Source organism: Pezoporus wallicus, unplaced genomic scaffold (genome assembly GCF_028554395.1).
Source record: "Pezoporus wallicus isolate ANWC-B61680 ecotype Strahan unplaced genomic scaffold, APGP_CSIRO_Pwel_v1 contig_7684, whole genome shotgun sequence".
NCBI classification, from domain to species: domain Eukaryota; kingdom Metazoa; phylum Chordata; class Aves; order Psittaciformes; family Psittacidae; genus Pezoporus; species Pezoporus wallicus.
The window spans coordinates 984,957-1,002,246 of NW_026642638.1; the positions used below are offsets into that span (position 1 = coordinate 984,957).

Below are 17,290 nucleotides of genomic sequence, written 5' to 3' on the forward strand. Positions count from 1 at the left end.
TGATTTTAGGGCACCCCAGCCTCTATTGTCAGTGTTTAGTCTGTTCAGCTAAAGTATTTAAACTCTAGCTTGTAAAAATACACAAAATAACAGATACAATGCCTTTTTATTTTTACAAAAAAAGCTGGTAAAAGATGATGTAAATAAAAGTGTAATGCACCCCCTAAATAAAACTACTTATCCCCTGTAAATACTTATTAAATAATTAAGAACACCATCTACAGTACCACAAAACCATCAAAATAATTCAATTTTATCAGGGACAGGGGAAAAAAATACAGTGATTATGGATGTGCCTTGACCAGTTACAGAGCTTGTTAGGATAACATAACTATTGTCAGCAGTCCAACAGCGTGCACAGTGCCTTCAGTTAATGCATTTCAGCATAATTACACTTCTAGTGGGGTCCAATTCCCCATAAAAGGCAGAGCTAAGAATTTCAGTTCTACATTCTAAACTCTGGAATTAGAGCCCATTAAAAAAAATCACAGTGGGTAAGAGATGTATATAAAAATACTGGATGTTCCTCTCAAATCACAGGAATCGTGGGACTACATTCTTTTCTGGGTTTTCTTCCTTTTTTTTTTTCTTTTTTTCTTTTTTTCCTTTTTTCTACAAAAATGCTATTGGTTTCAACAGAATCCAGTTTGTTTTATGCTACAGACGTTGACACTGAACTATGAGTATATTGCCTGTTTGCATGTTTTGGTAGTCAGTTTTTTTCTATATAGTCCCAATTTCTTAGGCTTAAGTTGAGTCATGAAGCTGCATATACGTGCATTCAAACTCTTTGAACCCTGCAGACTATGCAGACTGCAAGTAATGTATGTGACTACCGACAGGGAGAACCCCCCTTCCCCTCATAGCTTTATACACATACTGTCTTAACAGTGCATTGCACAAATTTACAAGAAAAATACTGGTTTTGCACTATACAGTTTCTAGAATATATACAGAATAAAATAAGTTAACTTCTAATGAGAATTGCTGATGGGCAGCATATATCTTTAATATACATTTTAAAGTCTCTGCAGGCAGCTACTTTTTGGTTAGTTGTTATCAATATTTGTAACATAAGCACTGATCAGAGAACTGAGCAGCATTCCAATAAAGTTAACAGATATATTATTTCTTTTAGAAACACCGGGAAATCCCAGTTTAAAATATTATTAAATGTCCTAACATTTACACGCTATGAGGATTAGATCTAATAAAATAAAATTTCTTCAAAAATAATCTTGCAGCTCTTTTAAGCATGCTCTGAGACCTTATTTAACAATCATCCATACCTTCAAAAAAACAACTGTCACATAGCCATACATTCTAACTCACACACGTCATTTCCTTGTTGCAGACAACAAAAGCAAATAAAACATTGAGAAGTCAACGGTTTTTGCAGTCTACTCATGTTTGACCACGCATTCTTCATGACCTTGCAAAGTGTCTCATTAGATATTAGTTGATTACATTTACTGCTGCTGGAAAGCCAGGAAGCCTTGCAGGTCTTCAGCCAAAATAACCCAGCCTTGATTTTAGCCTCATCCCACCTGCAATACTGATTCAACCTATAGAGGCTGTTACTGCAAACACCATTTATAGTTCTGTTACAACAGAACTATGCAGGAGTTACAACAGAAAATAATGCATATGTATGCATTACATTTAAGCCCTTTTCCTTTCATGTAGTTTTTATACATAAATTTAATAAAAAAATACTACTGCCACACAGGTACTGTGTAGAAAAAGCAGTCAAGTAAGATGTTCACTTCAATTCTCAGGTTTTCACTTTTGATGAAACAATTTCTTGCTGTGATGAAACTGTGTTGGTTGGCTGGAGCGTTTCTTTTTTTCTTATTTTTTTTTTTCATGAAAGGTGCTCAATAATAGTCTGAAGCATCTTCATCATTATCTTTCTAAATGACAGCTGTTCAGAATCCAGTGCTCACAAGATTGATTCCTGGTTTGGTCTTCCCTAGAAGCTGATAGGATTGCACCATGCGTAGAGACTCTCGAATTTCCATATTCAGTTCCATCAGCTTTGAGCTGGCCTCAGACATGTCCTGGTTGGAGCCTACTACTGCGAAGCTACCAGTCTGACCAAGCGTCTGATGACGGAAGTATATGTGCAGCAGTGTTTGAACTGGGTCATCTTCAGAACTGCCAAAGATGTCATGAGGCCAGATAGATCTGTAAAGCACACAATTTGGATTTAGACATGAAAAATAATTAAAATGTTTACAAGTTCTTTAAACAGACATTTGAGGAGAAGACACAGGAAAGAGCAAGGTCAGTGTTTCTTCTTCAGAGTCCTGATAGTTAACAGATAATTTTCTCAGAAATTCAAAAGAACAAGTACTACTAGAATTGCCTTTCTTTTTAAACTGCAAAGTGTGTATGAACAAGCTGTAATGAAGCAACAGTGCTTGTCCTTTTCAATAAGAACATCTAGCAAGAGCTGAAAATAACCCTGGAATAGTGCCTATCCCTACCTTTAAATTAAAAAGGCCCATTAGCAAACTTGGGTCTGAAAGCAATCCTTAAGCACTTACCTGAAAACCTTGACCTGTGCTACAGCTGACACAAACTCCCTGTTTCTCAGGGTTTCAATGAGAGAGTGAATAGCTGTTTCTGTGCTAGCTTGGGAAGCCTCTGCAATTTCAATTTCTTCAATACCACTGTCAGATGCAGCCTCAGCCTCCTTCAGACAGCTCTCCAAAAGAGCAAGTTCGTCAGACATGTTTATGACCTAAAACAGATACAAGAGTTACCATTTCTAGTTAAAATTATTTTCAGCCAAATTGACTTTCAGCAGTTCAGACTTACAGTTTTCCTCCTCTTTGCAACCATAACTGAGAGGCAGAAAAAGTACATCCAAATATCTGCTGCCTAAGTGTACAGTTAATTAAATGTCTGAGGCACACATGGTCAGGCATTCCGGCTTTCTCCTGATGAAGTTTCCATGTTAGTTAGGTCTTTTAAAAATTGTGTCAAAAAATACATTTATTTTCTCCCCACATCCCTTAATAACAAACTGACAAGAAGAATCAAACACTTTGGAAAAGGACAGCAGCAATTGTGTTATTACAGGACAACCTAAATATGACTAAGAAAGCTGGAAGACTGGTAACCCAACAGAGTAACTGTAGTGCAGCCTACATATACACGATCTTCGGCTTTAGCTTCGATGTATGAGTAAAAGACAAGGCCAGCAATCAGAATATGATTTTACATCTGACTAACTTAGGCAAGAGGCAGGACAGTTGTGATGCTGACCTTCCACAACATTCCCCATACAGAAATTAACTTGCTCATTTGCAGCCTCTACAAAACCCTGGAAGTCCAAGTGAGGAAACATGCATCGTATTTCCTTAACCTACTCAAAACCCAGTGATCTGCACCCAGCTTTTCATTTTCCTCCATAACACAGCAAGACCAGGCCTGTTTCTTTATATTTCTTGCTACCTCTATTTATTGCATTACAGACTCAGGGGAGAACCTTCAGAAGCCATTATTAATAGCATAATGCCTTTCAGGTTAATTAATGTCACATATGTACATGTGCACATCTGAAGGACACATTTTACTTCTACAGTTAGTACAAGAAATCAGACGTAAGATGTCTAGAACACATTATGTAGGATGGGGCCTTAGATTGCAAAGTGATTGAATGGTGGCTGAAGTGACACAGTTCTATAAATCAGCTGGTAGCAAATGATGGTGTTTGCAATAGGAAACACTGGCATGATGGAAAGGGGCTTCATCACAGAACGTTGTTGATTGGAGTTGATGTGCCCTGATTGTAGCTTGATTAGAATACACCAGGAGTGCTACTGAAATACTTTAAATCCTCATCACTGGACTCCCTGCATTCCTGCCTGTTTAAGAGCTTTCAAGCTGTACAAAAATCAACAGACAATTGAACATCTCAGAAAATTCTTGTCAGCTCTACTTAAACCTTTTATTAATTGGCTATATAAAAACCAGCTCATACCCTCCTTCTGCTTCTAAAAAGATGTCCCACTGATTAAAATATTGTAAAAATGTATTTTAAATGGATTTGCTTTAAAATGTCAACAATTACTAGCTAAATGGCATGGTTTTAATTACCTCTGCTTCTTTTTTTATTGTTTTTACTTGGCTGATGAGTTTGCAATAGGCTTGGAACAGAAGCAGCAACTGGAAATGCAACTTGTATAGCCTCCGACACAGCTCCAGCTCCTACAAATGTAAACAACATTATTATATTCAGGAAGTGCAAAACATCTACTATCCAATACAAGAGACAATAATTGACAACTTCTTCAGTACAGAATTTGCAAGATTAAAAGTAGTTATTTGGTTACTGAAGAAAACGCCAAAAAGATTTTAGAAGCTAATGTAGCAGGAAGCTAATGAAAAGCAGAGGAGAGCTTCATTCATTCATTCTAGGTTTACAGGTAGCCAGCCTCTCTCATACAGGTTTAAAGTTTACGTTTTAAGAAGAAGTTACGTTTCCAAGAAGGGGCATGGAGTGGGATGTGAAGTAATTGAAAAGGCATTTTGAAAAGTCATGTTCCCAAGTTAAGAGTTTCATAGATCACTTACTTGTATTGTTGATATTTTACTGTTTTAAATTCAAAATCTAATATCCAGAAGAAGCAGTTGTGGTCTGTACGTATGAAATCTTTCATAATCATTAATGTAAATATGTAAGCACAGTATATAACTTGGCCTTTAGCTTACAACTGCCTCATGGAGCAAGAGCAGAGTAATTTTACTTTTGGGAGCAAGAATAATTTTTCCTTTATAAAGGTAGCTCTGATTCTATTTTAGGAAAAAATGTGATATATTCTGAAGGAAATGAAGCAGCAGCAGTAACTTTATGCATTATCTTGCTTCCATTTTTATGTGTCTAGAACACTAGTAACTGCAGACAGTGTTAATACTACTTTACATACAGACATAAAAGCTAGTGCTAATGGAATAATCTATAACATTTTACTAACTATAGGATCCTATTATCTATGAAGGACCAACAGTTCAATGGATTAGACGATGCAAAATTGAAGCACACAGCACTTTTGTAATAGTCTAGGACAAGACAACCAGTATGTCACAAATGAACAAGACAGATGGAGACCAGTTTGGTGACTGGCATGGTTAAGCATGTGATAAATCAAGAACCATCACTTACTGCTAGAATTTCCATTTGCTAAGCAAGAAGATGAGCAGGTCACAAAAATACAAAGAAAGAAAAGAAGATCAAGAATTAGTGTAGGAAATAATTCTAATTAGGGTAAAAGATGTCCCAGGTAAAATGGAGGAAGAAATACAAGTAACATACTCCAAATACACTCTGAATGGAAAAACTTAACAGACTGAATTTGAACTGAAATCACTTGCTACTATAGCTAAATATAGACAACATTGGCTTTGTCATCCCACAGCATGAGCAACATACTTCACTTACAACCCTCTCTAGTCTTGATACATGGTGTAGTCTTAGAGGTATGCAAATTTAAGGAAGTAAAATTCAAGGGCACTTAGTTCTGAACATCTGTATAATGCTTCTTACTTCTTCTGTAATACTACAGTTTAGCAAAAATAATAACTTTAAAAATTTGAGATACAATGTTAATTTGGATTCTGAATCGGTTTAGAAAATTACTGGTTTTGCCAAACCCAATTCTCAACACCTCATTGTGAGACTTCTGTAACATCACTGCACTTGGTTTTTATAAGCGATTTCAGAAAAATGGTTGGGAAGGAGGGGTTTGGGAGGGAAATCATCAGAAAATACACTTGTCAGACTAGGGGCAGGAACTTCTGTGTTTTGTAAAGCACTAAGTGTATTGGTGGCATTTCAGCAAGTAAAATGGTCACAGTAAACATACAGAGATGCAACTGATTTCTGATTCCAACAGACAGAAGCACTTGAGCTTTACTAAAGACACAGTTACACACAATGTGTGTAAGTATTATATGTGTGCTTAACAGACTATAAACATTGCATGTTTTTGTTCTGTACTCTGCCATCATATACATAGCACAGTTACTATATAGGCAAAAACCTTTGATGGACAGAACAGTGTGAAGAAGTAAGATCTTGAACTGCTAAAAGAGGGTAAGAATTCCCTGCTTAATGAAGCAAGAGAATCTGACTTTGAGGAATGGCAGGGTTGATTATTTAATATTTTTAGCCAGTAAGTTTCAGTGTTCTTCAAGCCAAGTGTCACTATTACTGTAAGCCATAAATAATTCCTCTCCCTGATATCATACCTTGATAGCTATTCCAAAAATCTAAGAGAGATTTTGCTTTAGAAATGTCTTTGTACTGCTTCAGTGTCTTTCACATACTTGCTCACTGGAGAAAATCTGAGTGAGTCCTGTACAAACAGTCCTGTACAAACCTGTCTAGCCAGAGTCCAGATCCATTCTTTCAGGCTTGCACATATGTACTAATAGCAAAAACCAACAATTAGATTTACTTGCACATCTGCTGGCAATGCATGAGCCAGAACAGAATTCATCTTGCTGTTTCTTAACTGTATTGACCACAGTGCTAAAAATTAGTACGCAAATCTTATTTATTAGTGAATGAAAAATATCTGTTGAATGAAGCAGCTCTGTTTTCCTGAGCAAGAAAAGAAACACAACCTTATTTTTCGCATTAACTGGTTGCCAGCATAAACTTTTCCCAACACTATATTTACAAGGACTTTTGAGACAATGATCTCACACTTGGTAACTTCTCAAGTCTTTTCAAGTCACTACAAGCTTCTGTGAGTAAAGTTGGAACTTCTGTAGATGGTGTATATTTATGAAACAGGATAACAGGACTCCTGTCTTTTCTTTGGGTACTACACATTCAACTGACTTTTAACCGAACCTGCAACTGAACCTCCTATGTGCAAGGAGCACACAAGAAAATGCATGCCTTGCAGGTTAGGATTTAAAATCAGATCAAAACAGGTCCCCACAAATAATGTGAATAGTCACATAACCCTTTTCCAGAGGCTATCTTCAAACCCTGCAGAAACAGGGAAGAACAGACAAAACTGCCTCACTTGGAGCCCTGGATTCTCTCCATACAAGCCAAATGAAAGCCTGCATGTGGATGTTTCTCCATTTCTTAGTTTCCCAAGCTATACAGTGGAAACAGTAACATTTACCTTCATGGTAAGAACGGTTATATTGCAACAGCTAAATGTTAGAATGGTTTCTTGGTGTATATAACCAACATTCTAAATACGGACTGAAATACATAAGTGCTGCTTTTTTATTAACACATAGAACATTTACTATATTGTAGTAGTAAATGTTGTTACATATTTCTAAACATGTATCAGTATACAAAAATGTAAACCAAATGTAAAATATACTAAACATTATGGTCACAGGCAAAGCACAAATCCTTGCAAATAGTAGCAAATTATTTTGCTGTATTATCTTTGCCTGTCCATGTGGATTTATTTTTAATGTGCAACTTCGATGCAATATAAATCAACAATATATTATCACACATTTCATTACTCAAATTCAGGTTCATTTTGTGATTGAATTAAAAAAACATACATTATATATATATATATATAAAAGAACAAATGAAAACTGTACAAAAGAAGAAATAGTCCGTGCACACACTTAGATAAAAAATAATAAAAATAAATAAAATAGTAGATTATTTCTATTGCTGAACACTACATTTTCAGCAGCAGAAACATAACCAAGTGCATCAATGACTAGAGTTCCACTGAATAAAAGGAATAAAATTCTTCCTTTTTCAGCTTGGATTTGGGATTTTTGTCAAAATGAAATTGGGAAAAGGTAAGTTCATCTGCTACCTGCAATTCTACTTTCTTACATCTTTTACTGTTCTTACTACAGGACTCTAGATGGCAGATTCCTTGTGCCTAATAATGACAGGTTTTAGATTTCCTTTTTTATCTACAGTGCCAATACTATGCAGCTATTGTTTGGCAAAAAAAATAATCCTACTCTACCTGTGGAAAAGCTATCGCTTACTATAGCAATTAGTAATATTAAACATGAATGACTGCCATGCAAACATATAAAATATTGAACTAATATTAATAGGTTACTTCACCTATTGTTAGATGATCTTTCGATAGAAGTGTTTCGTGAGATTTTTGCCATACTGCTGCTTTACTCCCTGTTCCTTCCCACCCAAATAGTGGCTCCAGAAAGGTCATATGTATTTATATAGTACTAATTATATTAAATTCAGAAGAGGGTTGGGTTTGTTTTTTTTTTTTCTAAATAATTCACCTGAGCCCGTAAGTAGAATGCTAATATTTTTTCTTCTAAAAACAACTGCAGCAAAGCAGACTTGCTGGTACGCAGATGATTATCTAGCCTGCTTATCTACCCAGTGTTATTAAGTCTAGAACCCAAGATGGGTTGCCAACTTTTATTAAAAAGAGCTTTTTTTATTAGACCAGTACTTCATAAGAGTCTGAGCATCCAAAAGATAGGATGATAACTGAAATGAAAAGCTTTTAATATTTTAAATCTCTCTGAAAATATTGAAACTTCTGTACAACAAATATAAAGACGGGTTTTAATCTCATATCCAGAAACTCACAAATGACATACACGTACCTGGGCATCTGTGTTGGCACCATAAATACCATCATCAGTACCAAATGTTCTTTTGCAGTCTTCTAGCCACTGGAAAATAAATACAAACATCAAACATCTTCTGAAACAGAGTGAACAGAAGACTGGTAAAACTGTGTAAGGCACTTCATCACGTTTGCAAATTCTCAGATTACTTATGAAACTCTGATATGAAATGAACTGTTTACTGAAGTTGTTTCCACTAATGATGTCCACTCCCATCTGTCACTTTGTAGTTTTTATTGTGTCCCTTCCAATGTACATTTCCTGTAGCCTTCATTACCCCAGACAGGGACAGCAGACATTAGTATAAATACTAACGTGTGATTGAATTTGGGTACTGTTTCAGTGAGACATGTAGAGGGTGGAGGCAAAGAAATCCCTTTTGTTAAAGAGGATCATATTTTCTCTTTACTTGCTGCACAAGGTTTACAGCAACATGATTAAATACACGTTAAAATATAGTGCTAATTCAAAATAGAGAGGAAGAGTAAGCCTGTTAAATTTATTGGGACTATTTCAGAAACAAAAGGAAACAGAGCTCTCCTGTGTAACTAGATACAAGTGTGGGTTTACTGGATAGAGAGAAAGAAAAAAAGAATATTTCAATGGAAGTTTAGCACCACCTCCAGTTTGTACAAGACAGGAAGATGAAGTATGCATCTTTCATGAATAGAGGGGTGTATTTAACCTCTGTTCCTACAGCAGACAAGTTTATTGATTTCAGTGAACTATCTCTTCTTTTAGCTTTGACCGACCATGCAAATTAAGAAGTGTTAATATAAAGCATTTGCCGAATGAAACATGCTCTTATTGGATAATAAGAACTGATGACCTCATGGACACAGTGCCCAGCACATTTTTCTGTACTGTGTAAACAACTGCAAGCATGAGGTAATGTGAGTATTACCGGAACGGGAATGCATCATGCTGAGATAAAGCGCAGATTATCTTTTGAAATGAAGAACAGGCTCTATACATCCAAGAAAGAATAATTTAGCATACTGTATTCTTGATATCTGGAGTCTCACAGGAAATCTTAGTGACCTTTTTCTAACCTTTGTCTGATGCAAGAAAAAGAAAGATGTGCTTTCCCATCTGCTCAATTTAATAAAGGTTACTTAGTGAATTAACTAGGCCTGTGTGCTTATCAAGAGGAGAAACGGAATTCTCTAAACACCGCAGTGTCAGTTTCAATTAGTGACATGGATACCAATGTACACAGCAAATCTCATTTTTCTTTTTATCTGACAGCATCCGTCGGTAACTGAACAATAGGTTTGCACTGGAACAAACAGCAACTGGGAAGCTACTGTTTATTTTCATATACTGCCATTTTAAGATCTATTTGAAATCTTGAAACCTGTCTGAAGAAAGGATGTGCCTAGAATGTTACGACATACCTATAACCTTATATTTCCTATTACATTTACCTGGTTCAGTATCTTTCTCCCTAATATACACATGAAATCAAAGCAGTTTCCTTGCAAGGAAATAGAATAGTAGCTCCAAAAGGGTGACAAAATTAATTTGCTAAAAATCTTTACCTAATACATGTTCAGCATAGATTTTCTCTTTGGGAAAAGCAGTAGATTTTGTGACAAAATAATCTTTATATGTTTGCTTTACATCAGTTTATGTTTTCGCCATGTATCTCCTACAAAGACAGAGGGTGAAGAGCATTCCTGAAAGCATAATGTAGGGGAGGCTGTGTATTGGTCATATAGCACAGGTTGGTTTGTCAGAATAACTCCAAAGCAGACATCCCAAGCCACCCCTATACTACAGGTACCTTTCTCAACTCAGTACACAGGTAAGAGTGTCAAGCAACTGCAGCCCAAGCCTCTTACTTTTTAAATTTGATTCATGTCAATGCCAGTACAACACATAGCACTGATAGTGACAAACGTAATCTGTTCGGGTGAGCTTTAAACAATTTTTCATTAAAGAAGTTAACACAGAATTTTCCTGTGGTTTATTCTAGAGGATGCCACATTAACATGCATATATGTTAATTTATATATATTTTATTATACAATAGACCAATCAGCTTAGTTTGATCATTTTTCTACATGTTTCTAAAAATAAAGCAAGGATCTGCAATAAGCTCATTATGTGTTTTGCGTTAGTACTTTCAGAATGAATAGGATTCACAGGACAATTGTCTGCAATAACAGAAATTCACATTTGACTGAAGAAAGACTCTTTCAATCATTCCCTCTGTTTAATAGAGCAGAGTAAGAAAACCAGTAAAACCTATCTAAGAGGTAGCTTTGGAAGACTCTCAGTCTACATATACTATATACTGTATCATACACACCCAAAAAAAAAAAATCGAGGACCAACAACCCAAAAGTTTTAGAAAAAATATCTGAGATAATTAGCCATTACTTGTAAACTAACAAGAAATAATGCACTAAATGAGCTTAGTGACATGCTATCAAGAGTCCAAAATGACTGGCTGAAGCTATACACTTTTTCCTCCCCAGTGCTGCTTCTTCCTATTTATAAATTAAATAAAAGTAAAAGCCTGGCAAAATGCTTTCAGTTAATTCAGAACAATTCCTTTCATCCTGTGAACTTTTGTCCTTCTCCAGTCACTCACAGCTCCTGTGACTGAAGACAGGCTGATCACAGGCACGTTACTGGACACCCTTTTGACAGCTGCACTACAGAAGAACAACAGCCTTTCAGTATGATATAATGACAGAGGCCAAACTGATACCCATATTCATTTATCAAGAAAAGAAAATAAAAACAAGCTCTTAATATCCAGCATGGATTTATGTCAATATGATTCATGACAGTGCAAAATAAGTTAAAAATACGTTAAGTGAATCCATGACCATATGAAAGGGATGCGATTTTAACTCTTCATATTTTGACAAATCAAGCAAACAATACCGTTTCTCATTGCTATGACAAACTGTAGGCTAAATAAGAAGTTTATATAGGGAGAATTTCTCAATGTTTGGATAGTCACCATTCTGAATATGCACATGAGTTTCTCTCTACCCTGCCTCAAATCTTCCTGTCTGACCCTGGGGCAGATCAGTTAGCTTCTCTGTGCTTCATTGTTGCTCTCTAAAATGAGGAATAAAATACATTTTCTCATAGGCGTGATGACAGCATTATGCACTGGAGCTTGTCAGACATTAAATATTACATTGAGTAAGGCAATCTTAGTCATTAGATGAGCACTTTCTTTCTGATTAAGCCTAAATGGCAAAATGTAGCTCATTATATTGGACCAAATAAATTGTTATTACCACAGAGCAGGGCAAAAAACGCAGCAACTCTTTAGCAGAAGTGCTGGCTTGGATCCTAGAAACAGTATCTCTACATTAACAGTGATGTGTGGCATACTTTAGCACTGGCTTTGAGGAAACTGCATTTCTTTTGAGATCCTTTCCACAAAAAAGTGGATGTCTATTTGTCTGTTCTGTTCAGATGAATCCAAAACAACCCTCTGCAAGGCAGAGGCCACCATTTCCTATTAAACTCAGCGTAACATCAGGCACTCATGCTACAAAATACAGCTCTGCCAAGACATCATGGCTTGAATTCTGGTTCTGTTTCACATTACTCAAATTTGCTTATACAGACCCTATCATGGCCTCACAGGCTGTTGAGAACAGTAAGAAGTTCCTTCAAATGCTAAGTTCAATTTTCCTAGGAATCACTGTCTCTCTACAACAAAAGCCTTGTATATCCTTTCCCTGTACCTGCAAAACTGATTGTAGAAGCATGTTTTCTTTTGGCTCTTGAAATAGAGATTTTGCCCGTTTCAGTTTTTTGAAGTTAGTAGCTTCCTTTCTGAATTTCACATAAAAGTCCACAAAAAACAAATACACAGACCCTCGCTACAGAAGATTTCCACTTTTAACTCTGTGCTTCTTTGCAAAAAGATATAACCACTAACATATACCTTGAAAACCAAACTGTTTTATTCTAAATAACTGACAAATGTCAGCCTCAATGTGATCCAATTGCAGGATGAGAGCTAAATTTCTGTCTACGTATGACAGAGCTGTTTAAGTCCCCCTTACAGTCAGTGGAGATCAGTCAGCAGAAAGAAGTCTAAAGTCTATTCAGCTGAGCAGTAAGTATCTTTATTAGAACAAAATACATTGCTTTCTTGATTTCTTTTATTGTACTGACTTGATCCTTGAATACTATGGGTGTTAAGGCACTTAATTCACATACAGGTAGTTACCTGTAAATCTCTTAATCTGGAGGTGAATCCCACCCTACTAATCTAATAAAGTAAGCCAGAGTGTTTGTAAAGAATTTTTTTCCCCTGATTTACTGATATTCCTGTTAAAAATATTTGACTATTTTTATTCAAAGTCAATTTCAGAAGTAAGTGCAACAAAAATGAATTACACACAGGAAGGTGTATGGTTCCGATTATACACATGGAAGAAAACAGAATCATAGTAGGAGACAGGATTTTATTTCAGAACTTTTTCCCAGTCTCCTTATAAGATATCATGTTTGAGAGATAAAGACCTGCAACATTTTCTGTATGAATAGGTTCTAATATTTTTTTGTTTTGATATATAAAAAACTCACCTGTTCTGCTGCCTCTCTTTTGACATTGTATGTATCCAAGTGTTCTTGGAGCTCTAGAACACTGAACTTCAATGTTTCTAGCAGGCCACAAGACAATAGCTGGAAGATAAAAGCAATCACCTCTGTAGTCATGAATATCTGACTATAATCCATATAGTTTAGTATTATATTAATATGAAATTCCAAGTCCACATTTGGAAAAACAATCAAATTAGAATTAGAATTGCCAACACCTTTGAGCTGGCAAACTAACACAAGTAGATGCATCAGTTAAGTCAGTGAACAACAGTTTTGATTCCAGAATAAGGGCAGTACCTAGTTCACACCTGAAGAAGAGATTTCAAAGTGATTTTTAGATCTTTCAAAAAGAAGAATAATAGTTGATGTACACACAGCTGGTACAAACTGAATAGCCTGCAGCAGGAAAAAAGGTTCTCCTGGATTGCTCCTGTAGCAGTTGAAGGAGTGTCCAGTGAGGGTTGCTTCCTCTTCTCAAAACACAAACTACACCATCAGCAAAGGCTTCAGTCTCTAGAAACTTGGATATGTGAAGACTTTTCTACCATTAATGGCTTTGCCTTTTTCAACATAAGTTTCAAAATCTTTTTCCCCTCAGGGGCTGCTACCTCAGCTTTGCTCCACACCTTCTTGCTGTAGTTTTATTTCCACTTAGTTTTTTCTCATTAATCCTTTTCCTGTCACTTCCTGTAATAATCATGGCTCTAAACCGATGCTTCCTCCCTCACACTGGTCACCCCTTGCACACATGAAGAGCTCTGTACTTTTCTCAATCCCTGTTACCTCTTGGGCAGCTTGAAAATGCAAGCAGAAGACACTGATCACAAACCTGTGTCACAGTAGAGAGTCACAGCATCCCACGTTACTCAGGAGAAATGATACCTACATGGTTTTCCATCTGCATTATTATTCTACCACCATATTAAGACACTGTATTCCCAACCTCTATGTCTACATCAACAAAGAAGCAAGTTATGGTTTTGTGGCACACTGCCACTCTGCATTCAACATGTGCAATAATACCAAGGTGCAAAGAAGTCAGTGGGCATCTTGTATCAGCAGCTGGCCATCAGCTGCATTCAAATCGCTTGCAAAACCCTGCTTTGATGTAAATGGGCATCTTTCTGCTAAAAACTATTTTCAGAATGAATCAAAGACCAAATCTGCCTCAAACACCAAACTTGTACACGAGTGACATCATGAAACCAAAGATTTGCACATGAGTATTATTTTGGATCAACCATTCTTTCTTAGTGAGAAGTAACCTGATAAACAAGTAGGTTTATCTCAATTATAGTATTTGGAAAGATTTATCTACACAGTATTTGCCAACGTAACAACACTAATGTGTGTGCACAAGTCTGTATACTTGAGTGCATATATATTACATTTATTAATGCTTTTTCATATTTGAATTTATGTATCTATCTTTTAAAACATACAGGCTGCTCTAGCTAGTTGCTAGTCTAGCTCTTATTGTAGCTTCTCAGCCCAAACAAGTTCCTTCTTTTGGTTAATTCCTACTGCTTTTAAAGTGGCACAAGTTAAACAAAAAAACATTACACATGGTTCCCTTGAAATGCACTACCCACATCACGCTTTTTTTAGTCCCCATAGTCTAAAGTGAGAGTGTAAGAGCTGAGTTGCCCCTAAGCATCAAGGGAAGAACAGGTGAGGAAAAGAGTCTCACACTGGGTCAGGTACAAAGATCCATCTATCTCAGTCCCTCCATTTGACAATGTCCAATAGCAGTTGCTTAAGGCAGGGAAAAATGGGCCAAGCATGTGGTCACCCACTTGCTCCACAATGCTTTCTTAGCCTCTGTCAATCTGTTGTTCTGCATATTCAAAAATCTACCCAGGACTATTTTCTTCATTAATCTCTCTAGTTGTTTCCTGCAAATACAGACACTGTAAAAAAGGGCAGGGATATGTACATTAGCTCAATAACGTTTTCTGTTTTGCTCTCTCTTTTCCTCATTATTCTAGCACAGCTTTTTTTTGACTGCTGAACACTGAGCTGACTTCTCACATTAATATTGATTATAACCCAGGATTTCAACTTGCAAAACAACGAACCATTCAAAGCCTTCATTGTGTATCTGTAGCTAGAATGTTTTTCACATGCATCCTTAAACTTATACATTAATAATACAATTTTTAAAAACACAAAATTGCTGCTAGATAAGTGGTCTTCTCTGTGCAAAGAATATAGAATAAATATGAACAAGCAGAGAAGGTAAAGAATAGGAAGGGAATTCAAATAGTGTCTAGTATCAATAAATTCCCTCACTGTTCACTGTTACAGCTAGAGATTATTTTTGGAGATAATGCACTTTTCGCTTGTGTTTTCAAATGTTTATGACATATAACGGCCACCTAATGTTTTAATTCCTTTCTGACTGCAATTAGAAAAAGCACATTTTTTTTTTATATCCCCAAATTATTCAAATGTTTCAATCAGTGACGTTAGAGAGCAACCTTTTAAAAGGCAAAAATATAATTAACACATTTTATTCAAACCTCTGAAAACCTTCCCAAGCCTTGCTATTTTCCAAATGTTAAAGCATCATTTTGTATGCTACATAAGAATGTTTAAGCAGACATTTCAATGTGTGAATTTATGTGATCTTTACCGTTTCTGCATCCACAAAGACTGTTGGACATTCTGAACACATCATCATCACTTCCAGAGAACTTTTAAATTTTGCTCCAATGCGCTGTAGACTTTCGCCAAGAAAGCTGACTGAGTCATTTGTTATAGATACAAACTTTCTTTGAATAGTCTAGAAATCAGATCAGAAAAACATTTATTTTACATTGGAATTTATTCCTCAGGCTTTCCAGATTGAGAATTTCAGGGCAAAATTCCATCCTGCCAGCGTATATTTTTGTCATTAAATTACAAACTAATACATAATTTGCTCTGAATATCTATGTAAAACTAGCTCCAGAAAATGCAGTCAGTCAATAAAACCAGCCTGTATCCATGAAGACAGTAACTCCTTTCCCATCTAAGCCTTTAGCATCAGTATAGCGGCATGACTATTTGACTGTATGCAGTATAGACAGTAGTTCATTTTCAAGTGTTCATGTTGCAGAAAATTATCCAGTTTTACAAGACCTGTGTAGCACAATGTGTGTCCAAAACTGCCACCTGCAGGATTTTTACCTTCTTCAAAAATCAGTCCTACGTGTAACATGTTCAATTATGCAGACTGTTCGCTTGGCCTAACACGACACTGTGCTTTGCAATACATAATTTCATAAATCCTAGCAAGTTACATGTAGAATAAAACTATACAAAGATGGATATTTACAGCTGTGAAGTTAAACATGGTGTAGGAGCCAGAAGGCAAAATGGAAAGGTTCAGTCAAACAAGACCTCCAAGGTCTCATTTCATCATTTTAATCCTCCTCTGTACTCAGTAACAACTCATTAGGAATGCTTCTTTGCCCAGGTTTGAGCCCTCAATTACTACTACCCACCTTTCCCAAAGTATCCACCTTTCCAGCTACTGAGGGCTATTGTCAAGCCATAGAAAAGTTTCACCTTTTTTTCTATAGCGCTCTCTTTAATGAACACAAGAGAATACGAACTGCTGGCTTTACCACTTTCAGGAAATACCACTTTTTCAGGAAATGCAGTTGTGTAACTGCAGCTAAGCTTTGGTGTAATACAGAGGAACTAAATCTGTCTCAGATGAAGCAGAAAGGCAAAAAATCTAAAACCAGTAAATAAGAATTTTACAGTGCTGTGGCAAAATACTTATGCAACTAAAAATGGAAAATGGGTACCAATACACAACGAAGTTATTGCACGGATAAGGTAGAATATAAATTCTTCACGTGTGAGCATCTCATGGCACTGACCCTAAACCTGCCCATACATATGGATAAAATGTGTGCTATCGTGGTAAAACAAAGTGAAGCTTTCACGGAGTAATTTATTACAACCTACCCAACAGCAGGTGAAATTAATATTGGAGAATTGAGAAAGTGTTGGAGTCATAAGGTTGTGGTTTGTAGCAATGAATCTGCTCTAGCTCACTTGGCATGTTGCCCATAAATAAAAGTAT

General features: G+C 36.2%; 1 protein-coding gene across 13 annotated transcripts in view; it reads right to left on the reverse strand.

Annotated features, from left to right (window-relative positions):
- Positions 1-1,402: 1,402 nt before the first annotated feature.
- The window catches only part of FRYL (FRY like transcription coactivator), a 134,842-nt gene continuing 118,954 nt past the window's right edge, over positions 1,403-17,290 (reverse strand). For 11 of the 13 annotated variants that reach the window (XM_057431086.1, XM_057431092.1, XM_057431095.1 and 8 more), the window contains 7 exons: positions 15,848-15,997; positions 13,195-13,293; positions 8,602-8,670; positions 5,174-5,191; positions 4,108-4,218; positions 2,550-2,746; positions 1,403-2,187 (listed from right to left, as the gene is read on the reverse strand). In XM_057431086.1, coding sequence (XP_057287069.1) covers positions 1,929-2,187; positions 2,550-2,746; positions 4,108-4,218; positions 5,174-5,191; positions 8,602-8,670; positions 13,195-13,293; positions 15,848-15,997 — 903 coding nt within the window. In that variant the 3' untranslated portion in view covers positions 1,403-1,928. The remainder of the gene's footprint in view (positions 2,188-2,549; positions 2,747-4,107; positions 4,219-5,173; positions 5,192-8,601; positions 8,671-13,194; positions 13,294-15,847; positions 15,998-17,290) is intronic. The other 2 variants (XM_057431091.1, XM_057431088.1) reach the window with 1 other exon arrangement.